The sequence below is a fragment of the Trichoderma citrinoviride genome, assembly GCF_003025115.1.
Source record: "Trichoderma citrinoviride strain TUCIM 6016 unplaced genomic scaffold BBK36scaffold_3, whole genome shotgun sequence".
NCBI lineage: Eukaryota > Fungi > Ascomycota > Sordariomycetes > Hypocreales > Hypocreaceae > Trichoderma > Trichoderma citrinoviride.
In genome coordinates, this window is record NW_020194711.1 from 1,335,321 (window position 1) to 1,361,182 (window position 25,862).

Consider the following 25,862-nt stretch of genomic DNA (forward strand, 5'->3'; position numbering starts at 1 on the left):
ACGATCAGGGCAGCATCGGCACTGGGCGAAAATGGCCTCCTTTGGCGGACGACGAGCATGCAAATCAGGCGGGTTAGGGCATGCCATCAATGGCCTTTGCCGGGTGCAGTTCCTTCGTAGGGGCGACAAGTGGCGGTTGGTGCTTGTTTTGGTGCTCTCCGCAGTGACTTGGCGCTGCTCCCTTCCCAATTGCTCCTCGTACCACACGGAGGATCTTGGCCGGATTTTGCTATGGGTGAATGCAGCCGTGCGGCCTGGCAGTGAAGCAGCGCATGAATGTTATGACGTTCCGTTGCCAGCAAAACGTCGCTTAAAGGCCAATCGCCGTTCGCTGTCTTTTTCTGGTTGTCTCGGCAGTGGCCACTGAGCAGCGCGGCCAACGTAATGAATGCGATGCCACAGCGCACTTGCCCAGTTCAACACCGTGCTGCCGTGTGGGGTTGCCCGTGTTTGGATGCGCATGACGTAGTTGTGATAATCCCAAGCTCGGATCGAACGATGGCCATCGCAGTGCCGTCATCAAGAAACTGGGCAAGTGAGACCAGTTACTACATAGGAATCTCGATTGCTATAAAACATCTTTGATTGAACAACTTGGTGAAATGATTGCCGTCTTTCATTGATTTCCGTTCAATGTGCACACACGTGGTTTGATCAACTCCCAAGCGTCACCATGGCTGGCAAGGAAGATGTCGAACATGCCCGGCACTATGAAACTCCCTACAGCGAACGACACCCGATCCCGACCATTGGAAAGTACAAGGAGGAGAAAGAGGAGAGGCAGCAGAATGCCCTAGACAACAACAACAATGCAGATGCCATCCATGAAGAGCAGCCTTCCCAGGAAGAAATCGGGGGCGATCGAAGTCAGGATGACGAACCGGAAGCTTCTCAGTCAGAGAGCGACAACCCTATACAGGACACCTCGGAAGTCGACCCCGAAGCACTCAATCCACAAAAATTAAAGAAGAAAAAATCAGAGAAAGAAAGGGCAGAGCGTGAGGTTACAGATCCGGTAACTCATCTGTCTGTAAAGATACACGACTTCACAGACAGTGCTCTGAAAGAATTGGACGTGAACGAGGATCCGTTTGAACAGTCCAAGAAAACCTCGGGCTTCGAAGAAAAGGACAAGTCGGAGACCGAACTTCGCAAAGAGCAAGGCCATTCGCAAGAGAAGCATCAGGCGTTGATGGACCAGTTCCCGCCGCCCGATCTCGATCTCCTGCGCCAGGAAGTCGGTCGCGCAAGCAGCCACGGATTTGTGATTTCACTGGCTGGTGCATGCGGCATCTTCGTGGTGACCTGCATGATTCGCGAGGTGATGCTCATAGACGCCCATCAAGATCAAGGATGGAAGTCTGCCGCTAAAAGGACGTTACCGTGGCTTGCCCTGGTTGCTGCGGGCGCAGGCGCATTCTGTGTCCTGATACTCGGTGTAAGAGACTGGACAGCGAAGAAAGTCGACGACGCCATCCAGGACGAGATCTGGCGCTCGCAGCGTCGGCAGATGGAGAAGCAGGCCAATAAACACGAAAGAGAGACGACTCTGTGGCTCAACTCCTTGCTCAGCTCCGTGTGGCCGCTCATCAACCCCGATCTATTCTCCAGTCTGGCAGATATGCTGGAGGATGTCATGCAGGCTTCTTTGCCGAAAATGGTGCGCATGGTCAGTGTCGAGGACATAGGGCAAGGCAGCGAATCGATGCGTATCCTTGGGATTCGATGGTTGCCTACTGGAGCAGCTGCACAGGCCGTAAGCGAGGACGGCAAGGTCATGTCCGATCAAGAACAAAAGAAACGCAGCAATACGAGCCTTGGAGAGGAAGATGATGCGGATAGCGAAAGCGATCAATCCGTTTCACGGGGCATGGAGGCGGAGGAAGGCGACTTCATCAACCTGGAGGTTGCCTTCGCCTACAGGACACGGTCTACCAGCAAGTCCTTCAAGGAGCGAAGCAAAGATATGCACCTCTACTTGGCCTTTTACCTTCCTGGAAATATCAAGGTTCCCGTTTGGGTTGATTTGCAAGGCGCAGTTGGCACCGTGAGGCTGCGTCTTCAGCTGACCCCTGATCCTCCCTTCTTCGACCTGTGTACCCTGACACTCCTCGGCCAACCAAAAATCGACTTGAGCTGTGTTCCTCTGAATAAGCATGGACTGAACATCATGGACGTGCCTTTCATCAGCAATTTCGTGCAGTCAGCTGTCGATGCGGCAATGGCCCAATATGTCGCACCCAAGAGTCTCACATTGAATCTCAAGGAATTGATTGCTGGCGATGATTTCAAGAAGGACACGTACGCAAAGGGTGTTATCATGGTTCACATCAAGCGTGGATACGAATTCAAGATGGGAGATTCTGGCATGCCACTTGTCAAAGATTCCGCATCAGATCCATACGTGTCCGTTGGATGGGCGAAGTTTGGCAAGGTCATCTGGAGCACGCGCATTCTACAGGCCGAAATGGAACCGTATTGGAACGAGACGTGCTTTGTGTTGGTCACCCCCGAAGAACTCAACATTGACGAACGACTGCGCATTCAGCTTTGGGACTCTGACCGGTTCACGGCGGATGACGACCTTGGGCGGATTGAGGTGGATCTCAAAGAGCTGATGCAAAGGGATGAGGCCAACGGGCGCATGTGGCATCGTACAGATGGCTTCCGAGCACTCAAATCTGGCGAGGATATGCCCGGGAAGCTCGAATGGAGCGTTGGCTATTTCTCAAAAGCAAGGATCCAAAAATGCCAATTCGAGCAGCAGACTCATGACCCGGAGATTCGATCAATGGAGCAGCTCGAAGAAAAGGTCAGCAAGAGCTGCGACCGGAAGCTCCGAGAAGCCATGCTGAAAGAGTCATCGACGGATCACGATAATGGAGAGCTGGAGCAGATGAAGACGCAGGAGATGAAGTCGGAACAAGACGCAATGATCATTTCGGCACCGCCGCCAGACGACTATCCAAGCGGCATCTTTAGCTTGCAAATTCACAACATCACCGGGCTCGAAGTTCAGAAGTTGAGTAAGGATCCGAACGACAAGGATGGAAATGCGAGCGACGAAGAGGCTGGGGAGGGTCTCCCGAGCGCATATTGCACTGTCATCATCAATCATAAGAAGACCTACAGAACGCGAACCAAGCCCCAAAACACAAAGCCCTTCTTCAATGCAAGCTGCGAGCGCTTCATTCGAGACTGGAAGTCCTGCGAAGTCTACGTCGCTGTGAGAGATGCTAGGCTGCACGAGGATGACCCGTTACTGGGCATCGTCCATCTACCTCTACGCGAGGTGTTCAAGAATCGCTCGCAGAGGAACGGATTCTGGCCCATTTCTGGAGGCATCGGCTATGGAAAGATTCGACTGTCCATGGTCTGGCGCAGCGTCCAGCTTCAGGCTCCACGCAGTCTCCTCGGCTGGCAGTATGGCACCGTCAACGTGCAGCCCGTCGTAACGAGTTCAGACTGCCCAGAAGATCTGCGACATGCGAAACTGAAGCTGAAAACCGACATCAGCTCCGCCAAGATGTACTCTCGAGGATCCGATGAGGCGACGTGGGCTGCGAGCAAAGAGCGGCCTATCAATCTTGCCGTGCAGACCAGGTACGCCAGCTGCTTGTCTATTGCTTTCAAGGACAAGAAACTTTTGGGCAAGGAAATTGTGGCTTTTAGCGTCTGCTGGCTGAAAGACATTCCGGACGGAGAAGAAACGGCACTGGAGCTGCCAATCTGGAAAGGCGATTTCAACAGAGCTACATCGTGCTGCTTGGACCAATGTGGCGAAAGGATCGGGACTCTCAAGCTCAAGGTCACATTCTATCCAGGCATGGTAAGTTGACTCACCCTGGACACTCCGTACTACTAAAGACAATGAGGACAGAATTCCACTGACATCTCTTTACAGGGCGCTGCGCATTCAAAATGGGCCAACAGTAGCGAGCAGCTCCGAGAGGTGGTCGAAGTCATCGATGCTGCAAGAGACAATCTCAGGGACGATGAGATGGAAAAGGCCGCGGGGATTGTGGACGAGGAAATTTCGAGTGACAGCGATAGCTCCGATGAGGACGAATATGTCCCAGATGGCAGTCCCGGGCATAAGCAGGGTCCCATTGACCAAGTACGAGACTACAAGCGGAGAGACAAATCCCTGCACAGACAGCATCGAGGCCTTATGCAGTGGAAGGTAAGAGACTTTACATATAGGCTACGAGGAACAGAAAGCTAACTGCTGGTGTAGGCGCCTCGGACGGCGAAATGGATGAAGCATCAAGTGGACAAGGTTGAAAGCAGTGTTAGCGGCATGCTCGATCACAAGAGCAAGGAAGCCGGAGTCGAAACTGAAGTGTAATAAAATGCAGCTCAGGCAAAGGAGCGGATATCATGTATTTATAAGCAAAGGACGACGGTCTAATGATGTAATGACTGTGGCCAGTCTAATGATACGTTGAGATAATAATGACTCCTTCAAACGAATTGTACTCCAAGAGGGTTCCCTGTCAGAAAGAAATACACGCGTGTGATAAAAAGATATGTGAAGCGTAGACGTAGATGCAGACGCAATGACATGACAGCGACACCGGGAAGATATTCATCACAGTCTTGAGAGCAGGTTTAAGTGCAAAGCAAAGCTTTTGATGGTATCAAAACAGTTGTCCTTGGCCTCGGTTAGTCATCTCTCATAGACGAGTCCCCAGGCTGGTCGGTCTCCGAGGCTTCGTCAGATGGTGCGGGAGTGGCTTTGGTCTTACGAGTCCTCTTCGGTCGCACCTCGACCGCCTCGGGCTGCGGCGTGGTCTGGTCGTCTTCGGGGTCGTCGCGATAGCGCTCAGGGTCGTCTTCTGCCAGCAACGGGGCGAGCAATGGCGCGTCATCACTACGACGCCACGGAAATCTTAGACCCAAGTTCAAACTCTTAATGTTCTGGAACCAGGGGATCTCGGGCAGTGACGTGGGTCGCAAGTGGTGCTCGCAGTTGGGACAACTCGGAGGAAGAATCTGCCAGGCAACCCACTGTAAGAGGCCGTGAATAGCGAGCCCTTGGTAGACGGCCAGGGCCGCGGCGAAGAGGTGGCAGAAGCTGCATGGAGCATGTTAATTAATTCTTCAGCCACCGGCATGCAAGGAGCCAGATACGGAAGTCTTTGGAGCAGGGACCACACATCCATCCAGCTCTTCAGAGGGGTGTGGGGGGAAGCGGCACATGTACTTACAAGCTCGTCAAGATAGGCAGCGTAGCATAAGCAGCCAGCATACTGAGCGAGGCCGAGTGGCCGTGATGGGTCCAGGTGAAGACGAGGACGACCATGAGGGAGGTAGCAAGAATGACATCGTGGACAAAGACGGTGATGGGATGCGTGAGAAAGGCGCGGACAGAAAAGGCGCTGCTGTTGCTGCCGGCAGAGTCGATGGACTCGACGTCGGGCTCGGCGCCTTGGCCGCTGGGGTTGGCGCTGGCGCTGGAGCGGAGAAGCGCGATCGAGGTGGCGACAGAGACGGCTTGGGGCACCAGGCCAACAGCTGGAACGGCCTTATGCGACAGGACTCCATGGGCAATGCTTAGGGCAAAGGACGGGACGAAGGACGCGACGGCGACGATGCGCAGCGGACGGACAGCCGCGGCGGCAGATGGTGATGATTCTTCCATGACAGGCGGCGGCGGTGAATCAAACCTGAGCTGGAGGGCGTGACTGAGGTCGTGGAAGCAAGCGGCAGCGGGTATAAAGAAGTGAGGTCAAGGTCAGCCAGTTGAAGAGTTTGTCAATTGTCAGTCGCCGGTGACAGCCCTATGATTATTCTGTGTCTCGTCTTCTTTTTTTGGCGCATAAGGCTGGTGGTGCTGGTGGCTGTCAGGAGGAGCTGCAGCTGGCGGAGAACAAAGCACAGACTAGCAGCGGCAGGCGCGCTGCCCCTCACTGCGACCCCTGTCCTGGATGTACAAAGTCAGTTAGCGGCTGGCCAATAGCGGGAGCTTGTAGCTGCGCGACAGGAGCTGGCTGACTTAGGGCAGTGGGGGCAGTGACACGGGTGCGAGCTTGATTCAACGACATGTCGCTGCTTTGGACGATACGATTGGACGGCATCACATGGAACACTGTGAAAGATTGCGGCAAATATCAAACAGAAATAGCAAATGCGGAGTAATTTTATATAAGAATATAGGTAAGTAGTTGGCATCAATCTCTCTCGTTATTTACTTTAGCTGTGGTGGTGCTGAGCAGCCTGAAGTGTCGTCGTGGAGGACCAAAACACCAAGCCTCGAGGGGAGCCGTGCCATCGCGATCCCATATGGAATTTCACCACCACCGACAAACGCGTGACGCAAGCACTCTTTACGGCCGTCAATTCGATTAATCTTGATGTGGGCGACTCAACCTCAGGGCTGGCACCTGTCAATAGGGCTCCGAAGTGAGAAAAAAGTGAGGCCATGCCCTGCTTCTGCCCTATCGACTCGCCAGCTGGCGAACACTCCCACACACGAAATCAAGGTGAAATTCTCAGAAACGCTCTCAATTGGCTAGAAAGAAGCGAGATCATGTGCGCACGGCTGCCTGGCCAGAAAACAATAAAGTCCCCCGCCCCCCAGCTCTTCTCTTCCCTCTCTTCTCTCTCTTTCTCCAGTTTCCATCATCATCATCATCACCACCATCATCATCAACAAAGCACCAACGCACACACCAACGAACGACCTCACACCCCTGACAGACAAGATGCAGTTCTCAACCATCTTTACCCTCGTTCCCTATCCCAAGCGCGCCACACTTGGTGATATCTCCCTCTTCCTGCCCTTATGGGCCTTCCTCTTTCTTGTGTGGGTGCTTTCGAAAGTGGCCATTGCCCTATGGCCCACGGTCTTCGCCTACCTGTCCTTTGTCGTAGCATTTTCCCCGGGCGAGAACTTTGTCGTCGCCGGCGTCTCTTGGCTTTCGCTGCTCCGGTACTGGAAGCCTTGGGCGTCGGCGACCGCTGACCTACGTCGTGAAGTCGATCTCGCGATTGACTGCACATTTCTCGCGTGGTTTCTGACGGCCTTGCCCTTCATTGTCTTGACAATCTGGGCCGGCCTGAGGGAGGTTCTTTGTCTTGTCGCCAACGCCATGATCCGCCGAATCCATCACGCCATGGAGTTCGAATTCGACCTTACGGATCATGTCGTCAAATGCTACTCGCCCATGGAGCCCGCGTCTTGGGGCGATCGACTTTTCCGCCGCCAGTTTCCCGACTTTAACTACCATCGCGATGAGTATTTGAGGTACTCACCGCCTAGTAGTTCTCGTTGGCCTCTAGCAAGCCCGGCCGTTTCCTGGGCACGCGGCAACGCCGAGGAGAATCTCGCGGAGAATCGTCGAATCAGGGCCTGGGCCAGGCAGAAGCTGGCCGAGGTCCGGGCAGCAAAGGCCCAAGCGAAGATCGCTGCTGAGCAGCTGAACGATCCGAAGCCGACACCATTCGACAGCGAACCAGTGCCTCAGTCAAGGGAGGCTGCCGCCCCGGCGGTCCAGTCCTCTGCTTGGCCCACTGTTCCCGAGTCGGATCACGTCGCCGACGACGCCACGATTGCCAGCAAACCAATGGAGACCGAGGAACCCGCGGGCCAGAAGGAGTCCAAGGGTGAAGGTCTGGTCGGAGCCGGACCCAAGGCACCAGAGCCCGAGGTCTCACTTGAGGCGGAAGGCAATGGCTTGCTGGAAGGTGCCGAAGACAGCAAAGCCCAGGAACCCGAGACCTCGCAAGGGGAGGACGGTGAAAGCTTGGCCGAGGAACCCAAGTCTTCTGCGGAAGAGGCGGGTGAAGGCCCGCTGTGTATTGATAGCCTGGAGGCCCAGGAACCCGAGTTCTCGAATGAGGAGGAAGGTGAAAGCTTCCCCGCCGAGGAACCCAAGACCTCATCTGAGGGGGAGGGTGAAGGCCCGCTATGCACGGACAGCCACGCCCAGGAACCCGAATTTGCTTTCGCGAAGGAGGGAGACGGCTTTTCGGCCGAGGAACCGGAGACCTCGCATGAGGAGGAAGGTGAAGGCCGCGCTGAGGAACCCAAGACCTCATCAGAGGAGGAGGGTGAAAGCTCGCTGTCCGTGCGTGATCCAGCCAACGACCCCGAGGCCTCATCTGAGGTGGAAGGCGAGGCCACGTCAACCGCCGCGGTACCCCAAGCAGCCCAGGAACTGGAAGTCTCTTTCGAGGTGGAAGGAGACGGCATGCTCATGGTCGTCGACACAGACCGCACCGAGGAACCCGAGGCCTCATTTGAGGTGGAAGGTGAAGGTGACGGCGTGCTGATGACCATCGACTCAGCCCAAACCGAGGAACCCGAGGTCTCATCTGAGGCGGAAGGTGAAGGTTCCACGAAGAACGAGGCCTCATATGAGGTGGAATTCGACGTTGAGATGGCTGACGTCGAACTCATGGTACTGCGGCTGGTATCCCCATCTACCCCATCTGGCAACCCCAGTTCACCGGTACCCATCCTGCCATTGGAAGTTGTGGCGCCATGGTCCCCTGCTGGTCAGGTACCTGGCGTCCACGATGGAACCCGCGGATGTATTGACTTGTCGCCTGTTGTCGAGGGCGCCCAGCTCCTTGTCGAGGCCCAGTAGGACGGGATCGACTTTGAGACGGGCCTCTCATCAGACGCTGACATGCTGCCGTACCTGGAGAACGAGTATGCCAGCATGGACCCCGACCTTCTCGATCGCGAGATCGACAACCTTCTCGCCGGCACCGACGGAATGGAGCCTGACTTTGCGAATGACGACGATTTCGAGGCGTACGAGTCATTCCTCAGCTCCGTTCCCGACGACGCCGTTGTTTCGTTCCCTGGCGCCGACGCCTACGACGATGACGAAGTGATGGAGGACGTGGCTTTTGCCCGACCTACTCCTTTCGACTCGTTCGACGACGACGACTCAGTCACCATCCAGGAGTCGCCAATCTCGGATTTCTTTGGTATGGGCATCCTTCGGGATTCTTTCCTGGACGAAGAAATGGCCTCCTTGGACCTGAGTGGCGCCACGGCCGACCCCGAGGTAGAGTTCCTGACCGCAGCTTTGGCTCGGTTGACTCTTACTTCGCATGTCGGCAACGATATCACCATGGAGCAGCAGCCTCCCAAGGAAGATGTCGCAATGGTGGTGCTCCAAGGGCCAATTCCCCCTGCCACTGTCGTCGTAGACATGGCAGAGCCCGAGGAGCCGGCCCCCCTATCCACTGTCGTGGAGATGGCCGAGCCGGAGGAGGCGATCCCGCCTGTCACTGTCGTGGACATGACAGAGCCGGAGGAGCCAGTTCCTCCCACCAGCAACCCGACGGAACTCAACGGGTCAATTTCCCCCGCGTTTGAGGTGATCCCCGTCACCGAGAGCGCGCAACCCGAAGAGCCAACCCCCGACGTCGGCGACATCGTTCCGGATGCTGTTCCGGACTCGCCCCAGAGCGCCTCGCCCCCGCGATGGCCCTCTGCGGGAGAAGGTGAAGAAGATTGGAGAGGGCAGAGCGCCTGGTCCGACGACGACTTGTTTTCGCAGCCGCCGTCGAGGCCTTTCACGCCTCCTCGCCGAGAGGCGGAGATTCGGCCGGGTATTTCCCCCGGATCTTCCCTCGAGGAGGAGATGATTTGCGCTCTGCTCGGAATAGCACCCGGCAACCTATCGCGGTCCCCATCGCGGTCGCCATCGCCTGCCTCTGACAACGAGGACGCTCCTCTGTGGGCGTTCCCGCCAGGCATGGCCGACATCCCCGGTGGTGCTACTTCCACCAATCTATCGTTGAACGATCTCTTCGATCTCCGCCAGCAGATCGAACCCACTCCCCTGTGGGCATTCCCGCCAGAGATGGCAGAAGCTGGCGCCACCAACCGGTCGCTCAACGACCTTTTCCGGACGAGCGAGGGCAATCCTACCACCGAAGGCGCCGCTGACGAACCTTCAACGGAGGAGCAAGCCCCAGCCGACCCTGTTGTGCCCGGACCGGAGCCAGTCGCAGAGGCGCAAGAGCCAACTCCAGAGGACCAGCCCCAGGTGGGCAGTTCTGAGTCCCCCGACGACGACAAGGCCACCCTGGCCCCTGGAGAGGAGGTTGCTGAAGAGCAGCCACCCGCGACCGAGACTCCGGCCCCGGCCAACATTCCGGAGATTGTTGTGACCCCGGAGCCAAAACGAATGGTTCAGGTTGATGTCGCGCCTATCAAGATAGGGGGGCTTTTCTTCCCCGGTGGGAACACCATCCTGCCCGCGACTCCCGCCCCCATGACCCCGTTGCCGCAGCCAGTCAAGACGCCCGACCCAGAGTCTGTGAGGAAGCAGAAGGAAGAACTCCTGGCGAGGGACCTGCGCAACGTCATGAGGAGGCGACAACAACCTGCTTCCATTTTCCACGCGAGGCGCCCGGAGAAGTCTTCGGCTCTGATTCGCTCGCCAGAGGCCGCGGAGAGAGATGCTCAGCTTCGATCTCCGCAGTCCCTCCGGTCCCCCGCGGGTACCGGAGAGGATGCCGATGGCGGAGCGGATGCCGCTGACGAGGCACCGGCCACCGTGATGATCGCATCGCCTGCCGTTATGAAGGCGATCCGCGATAGTGAGGCTCGGCGGGGAGTCCAGCGTTTGGGCAACGCGGACGAGCGATGAAGGATGAGCATGGTGGCTCATATCCTTTTGCTCTTTTCCCTTTTTTTTTCTTTTCTTTTTTTCCGAACGATTAATTTTTAATTTTTAATCTTAATTTTTAATGTTCGATGAACGATGATGATACGATGATGATACGGCAATTACGAGCTCTACGACTGCTTTTTATTTTTCTTGTTTGCTTTCGCCTTGTTGGAGTTCCGGTTTCTTTGGATATCCGACATTTGCGAGAATCTTGTTTTTTTGCGCAGGTCGAATCACTCCTCTTGTTATTTCTTGGGAGCTGAGCGCAAACCGTGTCTGGACATTCTTCATTTTGGACACACGACGAGATTCGAAAAGCGACTGGGAAAAAGCAGCGGAGCTTGGGCTCTCTCGACATGGTTTTTGGGCACCCGGGCAAAAATGTCTTCTGTCAGAGACTTGGAACGCGGATCCGACTTCACTCATTCAGTCGTCCGCCGACCGTTTTGCTTACCTTTGGCCCTTTTGTCGAGTACATATTGTGAGGATATGTATTTGACACGGCATTTTACATTATGACCATTGAGAGAGCCTCATATTGCTATTTATATTTTGTTTTTGGACAAGCGATTTTTGGACGACGACATATATCTATACGACACTCTTCTTGTTTGAGTCTTCTTTTTGTTGTTGCCATCGCTTTGTCCATGTGTCAACACCATGACACAATATGATGGAAACCATATATTTTTTTTGTCTCTTGGGAAGGGCACGGTTCTTAAGACTTGGCCCAGATGGTTCTTCATAATACAGCAATCATCAGTCGCCAGTCGCCTTTCCCAGGAGAGTCCGAAAATGTCGACAACAGTCTACACCAGTTCGACATCTTGGACACGTCAAATTTCGGGGATCATTGCGACAAGTCGGAGGAGCGACGCGAACAAATATATTTTCAGTCTACTTTATCTCGCTCGCAAACTCCGGCTTGCAATGATGCCGAGCCACGTCGACAATCTTTACGCACTTTACGACGTGTGCTCGGCACAAAAACACATTCAGTCAGCATCGCGGACGGGGGAGCAGAGCGAAAACCAACCACAACCATTTTCGAGACGGCTGTTCACGCCGAACTTCAGCTCTGCTCTGCTTCCCTGTCTGCAACTTTGTCGTTGCCGATTCGAAATATACAACATATAATTTGGCAACGACACGTCTTGGGGGCAGGATATGGGAGGGTCATTGGGTTCGGTCAACGTCTGGTTCGGTCACAATTCGATCACACAACAAGGACTGCTGTCAACGTAGCAGTTTCTCTACACAAACAAACAAACAAACAAACAAACCATCACTTCACATGGAGGACTTCACCAAACAAACAACTACCACTTGAATGGAATCCTCCATCACTCAACTGACAACTTCAGACGAAATTGTTCTAAAAACAAACAACTTCCAGCTGGATACTATTCCAGCTAGACCTTCAAACAAACAACCACTTCGATTGGAGCCCATCTCCATACGGGGTACTCCATTCGAGCCGAGTACTACTCCAAACACAGTACTCCTTCAAACAAACCACACCACACCAGACCACATCAGACCAGACCAGACCAGACCAGACTCAACCATACCACATGGCAGTTGCACAGACGCAAGTTTATGCAGCTGTGATCCGACCATCATCTTGCTCCCGGGACCTGGGACATTGGAATCTTGCACATGATAGCGAACGGGGACACAAATCATATTTATCGCTACCAGGCTTACTCTACTTTGCCGCAGCCACACAAGATTCCGGTGTCCCTTGTGTCGAGGGCCAAACCAGCTACCACTTTTCAGGCCCTTGACGCACAACTTTGGGGAAAACACGTGTGTCAAAGAGCATCACAACTATCTTATCATTTTGCTCTTTGACGCACAACAGCGGAGAACTTGGGAGAGATCGGAACCATAAGCTACCTTTCGCTTTCTGATCCTCCCGCAAACACAAACATCAAACGGGGAACTTGGGAGTGATCAGAGACTGCATCAATCATCGATAGTCACCTTTTTCTGATCCTCCCAAACACGGAGAATCATCGCGCACTCGAACATCACATACACCAATCTCGATCCATCTGCGCGATGATTCTCAACTGTGTGTCAAAACCAATCATCATGACACGACGCACACAAAACGGGGACTTGCCCGAAATGGGAGAGTCATTCGAATATTTCATCACACTCTCTCCATTTCGCGGCACAAACATCACATCAGAGCCGCCAGAGACCAGAGGACATCAATATCCATCTTCATCATGATCACGTCCTCCTGGTCTCTTGGCGCATCTCGGAGATATTGCTACCACGGGCACGGCGCGGCGACAAAACTCAATAACTTCAAGTCGCTGCGCATACGATCCATCTTTGTCAATCTCTTTGCGATCCATTTCGCCCAGCAATATCTCCGAGCTTCACGCATTCAAGCATGAACACTCTCACGAATCTTCGAAAAGCGATCAAGTCCAGATTTTCATCGCCTTTCCCAGTTTCACGCGGTGGTGGGCATCGACCTCAGATTCGACCAGACCCTCGATGGAGACAACTCAAATCATGATCCAACTCTCAAGCACAGATCATCGTCTTCATCTTGGGTTGAGCGGAACCCTTTCCATACTGGTCCGATGTCCATCACCACCTCCAGCTAGGAATCAAACACTTCGCTGGAGCCCAAAACCAAGGCGAAAGAAACATCACGCCTTGCGACTTGGACAACATTCAGCCGTGGCTGCCCTCCGTAAGGACCGGCACCAAACGGGAGGAAAACGAATCTCTCGAATTGGTAACAAGCCACGGCTGCCTCTTGGACGAACAACTCACCGATCAAGGAAGACCTTACACACACACACTTTCAAGAAATCACACAAAAACTTTGGGGGTCACAAGCCACAGCTCGCCCTCCGAAAGGACTGGCCCCAAACGTGAGGCAAACGAATCTCACGAATTGGGAGCAGGCTGTCGGCGACCCCCTTACCAACCCTTTGAACGAACCATCCAAGAACATTGGGGAAAAAAACAGCGTCTGGCTGCCCTCCTCTGTGGATTGCATAATTCACATTGGACTGGCCCCAAACGGGAGGTAAACGAATCTCTCGAATTGGGAACAGGCCATGACCGACCCCATGGAAAACACCAAGTCGCCGAGCAATGCACGAAACGGGATATCCCACTACTGGCATGCTCATCTGGAAGAGAGAGAAACATACAACAGGTTCATCGAACGAATACAAACGGTTCCATACTCTACAAATAGGTATTTTACTCTACCGATTGGAGATGGCCTATCTGACTTACTACTACTGTTTCTCTCTATCCGAACCATGAAGACGCAAAAGAAGATCTTCATTCGGACAAGTTTGCTGGGGATCATACTCATATACACCCTGATCACAACCACACCCGGCAAACGAACAATCAGATCACACAGTTACTAGTACACGGACGAACACAGATACAAACACAAAAGGAGGAGGAAGAAAGAAAGAAAGAAAGAAAGAAAAAAAAAAACAGTTCGAACATAAAATGTTCAACAACCACCTTTGCCGCCTCAAAAAGTAGGCGGCACAAAAAGAAGAATGTGAACATAAAGTGTTCACCTGTGATGCTCCAAAAAGAAAAGTGTTGGCTTAAGGAAAAAAAATTGACATAAAATGTTTAGATGCCATGCTCCAAAAGAAATGCTGGCAATCATCAAATCCATTTACAAGAAAAATAGAAGAGGAAAAGAAAAGGAAAAGAAAAACTTGAACATAAAATGCCAAGGTCTACGCTGCATAAACCAAAAAAGCGGCAAAGCCAACACGGAGACAATCACAGCAACGCAAGGAACTCTGGGTGCAAAATCTCATTCATGCTGGTCTGGAGTTCTATCATCATCTGCTCTTGACCTTCATCCACCCATTCGAATTGCTAGTCCTCGGCGAGTCCTTTCCATCATAAAGACCGCCGCCATTCCTGCTTCCCGCAGCCTTTGGATCAAACGCCCCGTTGCCGACCAAGCCTTCGTCCTTCCATTCATCATCGCCAAGGACCTCCCAGTCAGGCGCGGGCGCGTCGCCGAGAAGCTTCTTCTTCAGCTTATCGGCGAGTTTCAACGGGTTGGGGAGCTTGAAGGACTTGACCAATTGGGTTCCTTCTTCGCCGGCAAGGAAGTAAAATGTTGAGCCGTGAGCAAAGCGTCCGATCCAACTTGGACCGTCGTCGACATCACTTCCTGGCGCGCCAATCGAATACTGTTTGGCCGACGACTGGTTGTTCATCAAGAGACTGTACATGTTCCGGCCCATGTTGCAGATGTCCTCAAAGGAGGTCCTGTCGCCAATGGACACGCCTTGCGAACAGCAAAGCCAGGCAACGTCATAAGCGAGCAACGTGGCGCCTTCGAGGAATAGGGAATAGCCGGAGGGATCCTCTTTGGACAGCTGCGTCAAAGGCTTGTCCACAAAGAGAGGTCGAGGTCGAGGGACGTGGTTGGAAAAGGGAGTGTCAGAGAGGGGAGCGGTTACCAAGGTACCGGGGAACGTTACATCGCCATGGCGATAGGAGTTTTGAATGGTGAACATTGTTGGTCGGGGGTAGTCGCGGTGAGGGAGGGTGATCTCGGCAGGAAGGCGGATGGAAAGGTAATGGGAAACGAGGACAATTACATGGGCGATGTGGGAGAGAGAGGTGGATATAACCTCGGGCTCAAGGGCTGGAAAAGAGTTAGCATGCTTCCTGATGCGGGTTGTTTCTCTGGTTTCTTCATCCTTCTTCCTCTCTTCTCTCTTCATGTCTTTATTTTTCTCCTGTCATTTACTCCCTTTCTCCTTTCTTTTTCTCTCCTGTCATTTTCTCCCCCTTTCTCTTTTTCTCTTTCTTCCTTTGCATCTTCTCCAGTAAATATCTCTCTTTCTTTCTCTTCTCTCTTCTTCGTTCTGCATTAAATATCTCTCTTTTTTTCCCTTGCTTGTCTTTTTACTCTTCCTTCCATCTTTCTTCCAGTATATAACTCTCCTATTTCCTACTCTTTCATATAGACGCGGACAGGGAAGGGAAGGAGAAGACTTGAGAAGCAAAGGGGAGCTTGGGAAACATGGGAGAGACTCACAGTCCATACTAGTTAGATCAACAATGGGAATCCTGCCGAGACTATATTCGTAGCGTCCCGTGATGCCTTTCTTCGCCACCCGTTTGAGACCGTAGAGCCGGACGGCCTCCGTACATAAGAAGGCCCGAGTAGATGCCGTGTCCTCAGCCGTTTGCGACCATCGGAATCTGAGCATCTGAGTCGACTTCTCCACTTCCTTGAGCTGCTTGGCTCTCCGTTCCGCCAGCCCGGCCGAGACGGAAGCCAGATCGGACCTCCGGCGAGCGAGCGCCGCCTTCCGGGCCTGGATCTCGTCTCTGGCGGCCTTGATTTCATCGCGCAGTCTATCGGCGGCGGCCAGGATCTCATCCGTCTTGTGCTCTGCGGCCTGCTTGCGAGCGACGGCCTCGTCCCAGGTGTGCTTGCTTGGCCGGGAATCCTCCAGAAGCTCGTTGATCTGAGCCTTGAGCGCGTCGCTCTCAATCACGACTTGCAGGTGCCTCATGCGGCCTTCGTAGATCTTATTCCGGGCATCCACGGCGCACAAGAACGGCCGGCGCTGGGCGTCGTGCGGGCGGTGGCAGATGTCGCATTCCATGTCGAAGGCCAGCTTTGACGGTTTCTCGCCACGGAAAATTTGGGGGCCAGAGAGGTGAGTCGCGCTGAGTTATATGTAAGGTAAGGTGCCGTAGGGATCAGTGAGTTCTCAGGCAGATGGCGGGATGCAGAGGCGGGATGTCGGCATTTGATGATGGGATGAAGAGTGACGTGAGGCTCCGAAAGAGGCTCCGATAGAGAGACGGCGGAAGATGCAAGCGAGCAGAGGCGACCTTTCCTCAGTGTCCGGTTGGGTAGCTAAGGCAGAGAGGATGATATAAACGAGAGGAAAAGAGAGAGAGAAAAGAAGAGTGAGAGATGCGATGGATGAACAGATGACTGCCTACATGGATCAAATGTCAAGGGCAGAGGTTGAGCAAATGAGATCACGGGGTCCAGTGCGATAACGAGCACTGGGACCTTGGAGGCTAATAAGGGAGGCGGCTGCTGTGGCTCTCCGCTGCTAGCGCCGCTTGGGTGGGAGCTGCCGCTACCGTGAAAGCCTCCAGCGGCCTGCGTCCACTGTAAGTGTCAGCCTTGGTGCCTGCACCTGAGAGTCTGCGCCTAAGGTAGGTATAGGTACAAACAGCCGGTCCCTCTATTGGCTGGTCATCTGTCATGGCCCTCGACTGATTCATTAACCAGACGTCGAAGGGACTGGAAGACCAAGCATCTGCTGCCTGGAACAACGTCTGCTCATCCAAGTGTGCCTGTGAATCGCTCAGACTGACGTCGACTGCGGCAGCTAGCGGCATCTCTTCACTGGGCGGGAGTTGCGACATCGCTGCGCCGATTTCCAGTTCTCTTTTGCTCGGCTCTGCTGGTAGACTTGGCCAGATCCGATTGATTCAACTCGAAACGGGCTCGGCCACATGCGCGTCCACTCTGGTGGCGGCCTCACAGCAATCGCGACAGAAACAAGCTTGCGAGTCGCCTCTCCGGACCGGCTCCGCCCTGATTCAGTCTCCCTCCCAGCCAGCGAAGACGGGAGCCAATACCAGAGCTTCAAGCCCCCTTTTGCGCCCCTTCGCAGCCACGCACCCACGCCAGAGAAACAACGACAGGCGCAAGGATCATCGCTCCCGCTCCACCGCCCGCAACAAGCATCGCCAACCTCTTTCACCATGGCCTCATCAAAGTCACCGAATGGCGCGGACCGCCTTCCCGTCTATGGGACGAAGGAGGACGCCAAGGATGAGACAGCCGTGCTGGATTTCGACAGGCCTCGCCAGGCACGGGTTGAGACGCCTGAGTCTGATGAGCAGCAGAACGGCGGGTTGACACCCAACACACCCGGTCTTCTTGCGCCGTTTGATTGGGAAGACTTCGAGGCGCGGTACGAGAAAGCGCTGGTGGAGGCGGATGAGCACGAGCGAGAGATCCTCAAAGAGGCCGAGAGTCTTGCCAAGGTTAGATAGACCTTTCTACTTCCATTCACTTGGCTGCTATGTGATGCTAAACAAGAGAAACCGCTCTTGTCTATGTGTAGTATTTTCAGGTATGGTCTTCAGCTGCCTCAGCTTACGACGATGAGCGGGCGGTGAAGCGTCTGCAGACCCGACAGCGTTTTGTCAATATCGCTGAGGAAAGGATGGCTCAGAGGCAACAGCATCGTGAGTATCAATCACCTGCGTTCTGCTTGGTTTCAAAGCTAATGGTATCACAAGACGAAGAGGTTGTCCGGGCATTTGAGAGTGCATTGGCGCTGCTTCGGTCTACCTAGACTGCGATGACGGTGGCCGGGCTGGTTCTGCACCACAACAGCATCAGGCCCGGAAAAACGGCTGACAAAAGGCCAACAGGCTTCTGTCCAATCACTTTTCTCTTTTCTTCATTTTCTCTCTCTTTGCTGCCTCTTTTCTTTGGCGTAGACACGGCGTCGACACCCATGATTCACTTGGTTGCTGGGCTGCATTCTGGAGCACGTGACCCAGGACATCTTTTGTCGGTCCCGCCATTTCAGCAGCCTGGATCAGCCATTCCCTAGCCTGCAGAAGCGCGTCACGATGTCGGTTGCTCACGAGCTTCCATTCAAGATACCCCAAATAACAAGCGACGAGTTACTGGCATTTCAGCAAAGCCATTTCTCAAGCGAGGCTGCCGCTGAGTTTGGACACACTTTCACAAGTCTTCCGCCACAGGAGCCCTCCGAGGCTCAAGCATGCGAGGAGTGGTGGGAAGAGGAAGAAGATGACGGCCTTGGATACTACGAAGATGGCGTCAAGAGAACCCTTACCGACGAGCAGATTGCCATCTTCCGACACTCTGAGCTTCGAGAGCTCCGCCGGGAACAGGAAAAGCAAGCGGGATCCAAAGCACCAGAGCTGCCGCAAGACGCATCTGCAAATGACATAGAGACTGCCTCGCCACAGGACTCAAGCGGCGCTGTCGGCTCTCGAGGAAAGAAGAGGAAGAGGAAGAAGCCAAAGGCGACCAAGCAGGAACCCAAGCCAGACTTGCGCAAGCGCACCTGGGACGTGGTCGAAGCAGGGCTCGATTCTCTCGATTACGACTGAAGCCAGCCATCTGCGAAGCTCCTGGGGCTCTGCTGTATACCACATAGCGAGCAACGTGTTCGGCTCTGCTACAACTAGCAAACTCTGCATTTCAAGTAAATCTGCAGCTTGATGCGACCCCAGGGGAGCTCAACAAGGTCAGTAATTCTTTTTCTCATCCTCCACCCCAGCTCTTACCGCATCGTGATGAGAACAATTGTATCGTCATCCTTAGTCAGATCGCGCATGGAGGCCCGAAGAACCAATGACCAAACCTGGGGAGGGCTGACAATAGCGGCGTGACGAATCCTCATAATCTTCTCTCTGAGACTGCGCGGTTCATTTACATGTCTGTTGACCATTTGTCTGTGTTCATTGTGGGCTAACGGAATGCTTTGACTTACCTAGGCGGCGTTGATGTTTGACATGGAAGGAAACTCAGGATGGCTGGTGGATGTTTACTCTGCATGAATGATGGGCCCTGATGATATATCGAGGCTATGGATGGGAACGATGTAATAACATGCTGCTGGATGGAAGAAGGGATGGCACTGCAAGCAGTAATGAGATACCCAAATAACGAGCACATGACCTACGAGACGATATGTTGAGCGTCCTTTCAAGTGAATCTCGTATCCATGTAACGCGTCTGGTCAATAATATGTCTAATACAATAAATTCTCATTGCTGCCCTAGACCTCAAGTGCTCGTTCACATGCGGCGATGGACTTTTTGCAGAAGGGCTACAGCACAGCTCTGTTATCGCCCAGTACCTTACATGTAGGTAGCTTTTCCTGACTCAGCAGGCTGGCCGGGCTCCCAAACTCTGTTTGTCTGCTGCCCAGCAAAAAAACCGGCTAAGCGACAAGCGCGGCAGCCAATGAGCGCCCGCCGCCGGCGCCAAACAGTGGAGCGCTAGCCCGGGCGGCACATCCCACCTCTGCAACTGATTCTCACGTTTCCTCGTCGCCAGAAGTCTTGCCCAGCGCCGCCTCGCCCAGACGCATCGCCAGCATCGCTTCCTCGCCCTCCCCTTCGCCATCCTCCATCCGCCATCTCCGTCTGCGTCGCCGACCCGCGACCGAGCCTGCCAAGATGGCGCGCGTCTACGCCGACGTCAACCAGAACATGCCCCGCAGCTACTGGGACTACGACAGCGTCAACATCAGTGCGGAGATCCTGCCCTTGAATCCCATCCCACGTCCACGCGAGGAAGGCTTCGGAACTAACCATTGGGCGCTTCACAGGCTGGGGGGTTCTCGAGAACTACGAGGTCGTTCGCAAGATCGGTATGTGTCCCGTCACCGCTCGTTTATGCGCCAGCTTGGCTCTCTTGGGCGCTGTGTTTGCTGGGCATCAGGGACGCGTGGTTAACCCGGGATTTGCGCATCTCTAGGCCGTGGTAAATACTCCGAGGTTTTCGAGGGCATCAACGTTGTCAACTATCAGAAGTGTGTCATCAAGGTGCTCAAGCCCGTCAAGAAGAAGAAGATCAAGCGAGAGATCAAGATCCTGCAGAACTTGGCCGGCGGGCCCAACGTTGTTGCGCTGCTTGACGTCGTTAGAGATTCACAGGTCAGTAGTGGCTGGCATGCCTTACTCTCCCTCTTGTACTTTTCTGTTCTGTGTGACGTGTGCTGACAAGGAAACGCGAAATTGCGTCTGGCGTGTCACAGAGCAAGACGCCCTCCCTCATCTTCGAGTACGTTAACAACACCGACTTTCGAAGCCTGTACCCCAAGTTCAACGACCTGGATGTGCGATTCTACATTCTCGAGCTGCTCAAGGCTCTGGACTACTGCCACAGCAAGGGAATCATGCACCGAGATGTCAAGCCTCATAACGTTATGATCGACCATGAGAACAGAAAGGTAGGCGCTTCTAATGCTTCCAAATAACCCCGTGGAATCATCACTGACTTGGCCTTGTAGCTTCGTCTGATCGACTGGGGTCTGGCTGAGTTCTACCACCCGGGCACTGAGTACAACGTCCGCGTGGCTTCCCGTTACTTCAAGGGCCCCGAACTGCTCGTCGACTTCCAGGAATACGACTACAGCCTCGACATGTGGAGTCTCGGCGCCATGTTCGCCTCCATGATCTTTAGGAAGGAGCCGTTCTTCCACGGCAACAGTAACTCTGATCAGCTGGTCAAGATCGCCAAGGTTCTCGGCACGGATGACCTCTTCGACTACCTCGACAAGTACGAGATCGAGCTGGACCAGCAGTACGACGATATTCTGGGACGCTTCCAGAAGAAACCCTGGCACAGCTTTGTCACGTCCGAGAACCAGCGCTTTGTCTCTAATGAAGCCATCGATTTCCTCGACAAGCTGCTGCGCTACGATCATCAGGTTCGTTATGATGCCACATCAATACTTCTCGGAGACATGTTGCTAACCGTCTGTATACAGGAGCGTCTCACGGCAAAGGAGGCCCAGGCCCATCCTTACTTCAACCCCGTCCGGGATCCCGAAGTTTTCAAGCAGAACTTGATCGGTGCCAACGGAGGTCCTTACAAGTCCTCATGAAATTAATGATGCATCTCTTTTTCATTTCCTCTTTTTATCCTCTCGAGTATCTCGTTTCCATCTGCTTCCCCCTGTTCCCATCAAGGCCACTTAGGCCACCGCCTCTCCAAGATAAGTCTTAGCTATTCGGCCGTGCTGCCTAAGCGGGTTTATGGCTTTCTTCACAGACGAAATAGTGCAAGGAGGGATACGACGTGGGTGAAAGAAATGAAGGGGCCCCCCAAAAAAAGAAAGAAATTTTGATGAACGGCAAAAATCTACATGTCATGCGTGCGGAAGGAAGTGTGACCAACAATATTGGGTGCTGGATATGAGAAAGAAAGCAAGCGGTTAGGAAATGACTACAGCGAAAAAGAATTTCTCCATTCCCTCTCACCCCCCCAACTCATCCGCCCCTCCTTCAACTTATTCACCAGTTCTTATGACTTCTGGGATCTGGATCTCACTCAGGTCAGATCCCGTCAGCTCGGACAGCATTCAGTCAGTCAGTCGGTCTACGGCGTTTTCGGGAATTTCGGGGGCATTTGCCATCTTCGGATGGCGAGGCTGGGAAGGGAGGGGAGGGAAGCGAACTCCAACATATCCATGGTCTTTTTTTTTTTTCGCGCTTCTCAGTTTATGACTTGGAACACTTTTCGTTTTCATTCGTGGGTAGCTAATATGAGGTAGCGGGTAATATATTGCTATTTTGCACTGCTTTTCCTTTATCCCTTGCAGATCCTCCATTTTGCACCCAGCAGGAAAAGGAGAGCAGATTGATTAAGTGGTTTATCATCCCAAGATGTCACTCCAAGATTGCCCAACTAGTTTCCTCCTCATCACATCGTACCCATATGACTGTTCGTACTCCCCTCCCCCTTACAAACAAGTAAAACAGAAATCCCGTCCACACCTATATCCATCCACGCCACAAGCCCTCAGCGTGCCCCCAGGCGTCTTGACGATACTCCCCGGGCTCACAGGCTCCGAAGGCCGCTTCTTCACAGGCGTGCGATACACTTCACGGGTGCGGGAGCTGGATCTCCATACCTTGCGCGCAGTCGTCTGCGCCACTGAACTCTGCAACCTGGGGATTGCGGCCAGGTTGCGGCCCAGCTCGTCAATCTCCTCGTCGTCCTCGTCCTCGTCGGATAGCAGAGACAGGATGGAGTGGCGCGAGGAAGGGACTTTGAGGCGGCGGTGGGGGCGACGGGGGGTTTGAGGCGGGTTGCTCAGAGAGGGCAGAGGGTCTTCAGTTTCAGCAGGGCGTTTTGAAGGGTTCTTTGTGGGGGATTCAGATGGAGATTCTTGGGGAGCTCTTGTGGGAGATTGTGTGGATGGTTGAGAAACTGCTTTGGAGGGCGAGACTGTGCGTTTGGGTGATGGAGGAGGCGGCTCATCATGCGAAGAAGGCTTGGCGGGAGAAGAGGAGAAATCGTCGCACGTCTCGTAGGAGCTGTCTTCGATGACGGTGGGCAGGGCTATATAGATCGCCGACTGTTTTGGCTGGGCGATTTCTGCGCTGAGTTGCTCGACGACGGGGCTGACGGGCTTCTTGGACTGGCGTCTCCTTTGCCTAGAGGCCGTGAGCTTCGGGGCGTTTTTACTGTCGCGAGCACATGGGCTCGAAGATCTCATAGCCTCAGGCTGGTGATCGGCCTTCTCTGATGCAGCGTCCGAGGGCTGAGGCGTGTCGTCTAGAGAATCTTTGAGAGTGATTCGGGAGAGGAAGCGCGTGGGAGAAGAGGACAAAGGAGCCACGCCGCTGGAGTCTTCGGATGGGACGTCAACATTCCCAGTGCTGTTCTGATTCGCCATGGGGGACGAGTCTATCATGGCGTCCGCCTTGTGCTTGCGTTTCTTGCCAGACTGATTCGGCCGCTCTTCTTTACCAGCATCTGACGAAGAGGAGTCGGCTTGCGCCCGAGCCTTGACATTGCGGATCTCTCGTAACGGGAGTACGTCCTCGTGCCTCTTCTGCGGAGCTAATTTCCTTGGTTTGGACAAACTAGTGGGAGCCTCGTCGTCGGAAAGAAGGCATCCAGGATCAGTATACTTGAAGGGAAATCCGGCTGGCGCTTGAGTACGGCGACGCTCCGCGATATCGGGTTGGCGAACTTGGGGTTCCCGTGAAGTCGACAAGTCGATTAGGGGAGGTGAGGTCTCCCTTTCTTCCTCTTCATCTTCTTCAGCTTCTTCCCCTCCTTTCTGTTCCTTTTCCGATTCCACCTCCTCTTCCTCTTCGGCGTCTTCCTCTACTTCTTCTTCCTCGTCATCGTCATCGGCGGCCGAGTCCGGGATGCAGTCATGCTCCGATTCTTCTAGGGCTGCCTGATCATCTGCTGAGTCCGATCCGGTGCTACTCTCCTCTTCCGCATGTTCGTTGTCCTTGCCGCTTTTCTGCGAATCCGGAGCAGGAAGCAACATCGCTTGCTTTTCGGCCTTTTGCTCTGCCAAGGCTTGAGCCCAAGATATCTTGTTCAAGTATTCGACCTGCTTCCTCATCCGTCCAGAGCGTCTACAGCCGCTTGCTTCATCGGGCAGCTCAAGAGATGGTGTCGTCTGGTCTGGATTCTTTGTCTTGCTTGGAAGCCTCTTTGGCTTTGAACTGGGAGCCTTTTTCAATATCCCAGGAGATTGAACCCAAGCCTCGTCCCTCGTGGACCCTTCGTCTGCCCTTTGCTTTCGCTTTCTGCTTCTCCGTATGCTTTGAGCGGACTTGTAGCCGCTGTCGCTTGAGGTTCCCTCTCCTCCCCTCTCCTCAGTCTCTTTCCCGGCTGACCTGCTGGACTGACGTGAATCGTCGTCATGTTTGGTAGCTTCTGTTGGGTTCTCTTGAAATCTCTTCCCCGTCAGAATCACATCCTCGTCCTCGTCATCCTCATCTGCTTCCGCTCTGCGATCATCGCCACGTTCATTCGACTTTGTAGAAGGAAGCAGTAGCGGATGTCTAATGATTTTCTTCCTCCTTGGAAGCAAATGCTTGCTAAATGTGGCGGCAAATGCAGATGGCAAGGGTTCTTCTTCGTCAGCTCGGAACCTCGACCCAGGCGCCCAGATTGAGCTTTCGCCGCTCCGCGCAGCGAAATGGTAGCGACTGGGCTTGATTGGCAATTGCTGGCTCGGTGGTCGTTGGACTGCAAATAGATCGGGTCGATCCCACAGAGGATCGGAGTGTTGACCGGGGAGTCCCCAGGGTTCCAAAGCGAACGGTGATCGGTCGAAAGCGAATGGTGAGGAGGCCAAGGGTAGCTCTGTAGGAGGCTCAAAGCGAAGAGCGTTTGCTTTGTTCGCGCCAAACGGCGAGGCGCGGCCGAGCAATGCGTTCTTTGACGATGATCCCAACACCAAGGCCGTTGAATGTGAGTCGCGAGATGGCTGGCGGCCCTGTATTATGCGGTCTTCGTCGTCTTCGTCATCACCGTCTGCATTGTTGCCATTTTGGGTTCGCTCGCCCTGCTCTCCGATTTCTTCATCTGCGTATTCCTCCTCGTCGTCATATAGATCCTCTAGCAGGATGCCCTCGTCCTCGTCGTCTTCTCCGTCCGTCAGATCGCCTCGCAGACCGTCTCCAACATCGCCTTCGTCTCGCATATTGCGCACATGTCCGTTGTTGACCACAATCTCGCCCGTCACAAGATCGATCTCGTCGCCAATGCCCTCGAAGTCGCGCCCGTACTTCTCGAAGATATGCGCCATGGTGGCCTGGAACCGCTGGTCGGCATAGGCCCGCTCGACAGAGAGCTTGTAATCGGGGTCTCGCTTGGCCTCGACCTCGAATGGCGCAAAGGCGAGCTCATCGTCGTCTTCGTCGGCATGGTGCTTGTCCAGCAGCAGCTGGCTCATGCGGCGGCGCTTTGCCGGCGGTTCCATGGCCAGACCGGACTCGACAGTGTTGATGCTGGTATAGAAGCTAGAGAGAGAACAGAGGAGTAATGTCAATTGATATTATAATAAAACTGAGGCTGGGTTGGCCCTCGGCGATGCAGACTGCCGACCACCCGGCAGACCTGGGGCTTCGAAAACGGGCGAAAATGCGACAGTTGAACTTTGGATAGAAAAGATTGGTTGCGGGAGCAACGGGGTGCGACAGGGATTGGGAGACCTTGTGCAAGTACCGCGAAGGAGCGGCTCGCGTCGCTATTCTCAGGTCGTTTCGCGGCGGCGCGTTAAGTGGCTGCACTGCACCTCCACGGCCAGTCTAGCGCCGGAAGCTGGAAATACAGCGCTGTCAGTCCGCTAACGATCCATGCTCACAGGACAGAGCTGCCTGTCTGGAGCTCTGTAAGCTTGCCGACAGGCCCAACCCCAAGTTTGAGTGGGGCCGGCAGGCTCCTTCATGGCGTCACAAGGCACAGCCGTTCAGTGCGTCCACATGTCACTGCTGCGTACGCAACTTCTACGCAACTTCTACCTCCAGTTCACGACTCGGCTGGCAGAGCGCAAAACGAGCCTTGACTTGCCTTGCAAACCCTCATTCCATCTTCTTCAATCTAACATCTCCCGTCATCTACTCATCCGATCGACAGCCAGCGCATCAAGGGCATGCAAAAGACTCGTCCACGGTCAACCAAAC

At 54.1% G+C, this 25,862-nt stretch overlaps 8 protein-coding genes across 8 annotated transcripts; 5 read left to right on the plus strand and 3 right to left on the minus strand.

Annotated features, from left to right (window-relative positions):
• Positions 1-673: 673 nt before the first annotated feature.
• BBK36DRAFT_1112594 (hypothetical protein) lies at positions 674-4,225 on the plus strand (the record flags this gene model as incomplete). The annotated part of the gene is made up of 2 exons (XM_024889819.1): positions 674-3,829; positions 3,905-4,225. The coding sequence occupies 2 exons, from the start codon at positions 674-676 to the stop codon at positions 4,223-4,225; spliced, it is 3,477 nt and encodes a 1,158-aa protein (XP_024752141.1).
• Positions 4,226-4,665: 440 nt separating this feature from the next.
• On the minus strand, positions 4,666-5,644 carry BBK36DRAFT_1157066 (hypothetical protein; the record flags this gene model as incomplete). Its single annotated transcript, XM_024893985.1, has 2 exons — positions 4,666-5,077; positions 5,211-5,644. The coding sequence occupies 2 exons, from the start codon at positions 5,642-5,644 to the stop codon at positions 4,666-4,668; spliced, it is 846 nt and encodes a 281-aa protein (XP_024752142.1).
• An 872-nt stretch (positions 5,645-6,516) lies between these two features.
• On the plus strand, positions 6,517-8,889 carry BBK36DRAFT_1192099 (hypothetical protein). Its single transcript, XM_024896750.1, has 2 exons — positions 6,517-7,800; positions 8,017-8,889. Exons 1-2 carry the CDS (start codon positions 6,708-6,710, stop codon positions 8,592-8,594), a joined length of 1,671 nt encoding a protein of 556 aa, XP_024752143.1. The 5' UTR covers positions 6,517-6,707; the 3' UTR covers positions 8,595-8,889.
• Positions 8,637-10,619, plus strand: BBK36DRAFT_1164297 (hypothetical protein; the record flags this gene model as incomplete). Its single annotated transcript, XM_024894632.1, has 1 exon — positions 8,637-10,619. One exon carries the CDS (start codon positions 8,637-8,639, stop codon positions 10,617-10,619), a length of 1,983 nt encoding a protein of 660 aa, XP_024752144.1.
• Positions 10,620-14,491: 3,872 nt separating this feature from the next.
• Positions 14,492-16,472, minus strand: BBK36DRAFT_1134570 (hypothetical protein; the record flags this gene model as incomplete). Its single annotated transcript, XM_024892354.1, has 3 exons — positions 16,355-16,472; positions 15,709-16,300; positions 14,492-15,312 (listed from the first exon to the last, which is right to left on the minus strand). The coding sequence occupies exons 2-3, from the start codon at positions 16,283-16,285 to the stop codon at positions 14,492-14,494; spliced, it is 1,398 nt and encodes a 465-aa protein (XP_024752145.1). The 5' UTR covers positions 16,286-16,300; positions 16,355-16,472.
• Positions 16,473-17,408: 936 nt separating this feature from the next.
• On the plus strand, positions 17,409-18,821 carry BBK36DRAFT_154605 (hypothetical protein; the record flags this gene model as incomplete). Its single annotated transcript, XM_024897627.1, has 3 exons — positions 17,409-17,693; positions 17,774-17,901; positions 18,338-18,821. The coding sequence occupies 3 exons, from the start codon at positions 17,409-17,411 to the stop codon at positions 18,798-18,800; spliced, it is 876 nt and encodes a 291-aa protein (XP_024752146.1). The 3' UTR covers positions 18,801-18,821.
• Positions 18,822-19,874: 1,053 nt separating this feature from the next.
• BBK36DRAFT_64323 (alpha subunit of casein kinase) lies at positions 19,875-21,307 on the plus strand (the record flags this gene model as incomplete). Its single annotated transcript, XM_024898420.1, has 6 exons — positions 19,875-19,947; positions 20,027-20,068; positions 20,176-20,354; positions 20,456-20,650; positions 20,711-21,130; positions 21,191-21,307. 6 exons carry the CDS (start codon positions 19,875-19,877, stop codon positions 21,305-21,307), a joined length of 1,026 nt encoding a protein of 341 aa, XP_024752147.1.
• Positions 21,308-22,165: 858 nt separating this feature from the next.
• Positions 22,166-25,159, minus strand: BBK36DRAFT_1166714 (hypothetical protein; the record flags this gene model as incomplete). The annotated part of the gene is made up of 1 exon (XM_024894951.1): positions 22,166-25,159. One exon carries the CDS (start codon positions 25,157-25,159, stop codon positions 22,166-22,168), a length of 2,994 nt encoding a protein of 997 aa, XP_024752148.1.
• Between the last annotated feature and the right edge of the window lie 703 nt (positions 25,160-25,862).

Bases quoted from the DNA above. Each gene is read 5' to 3' on its own strand.
- BBK36DRAFT_1192099 (XM_024896750.1), top strand. From the start codon at position 6,708: ATGCAGTTCTCAACCATCTTTACCCTCGTTCCCTATCCCAAGCGCGCC. The intron at 7,801-8,016 runs GTATTGATAGCC...AGGAAGGTGAAG, and splicing joins GGCGGGTGAAGGCCCGCTGT to GCCGCGCTGAGGAACCCAAG.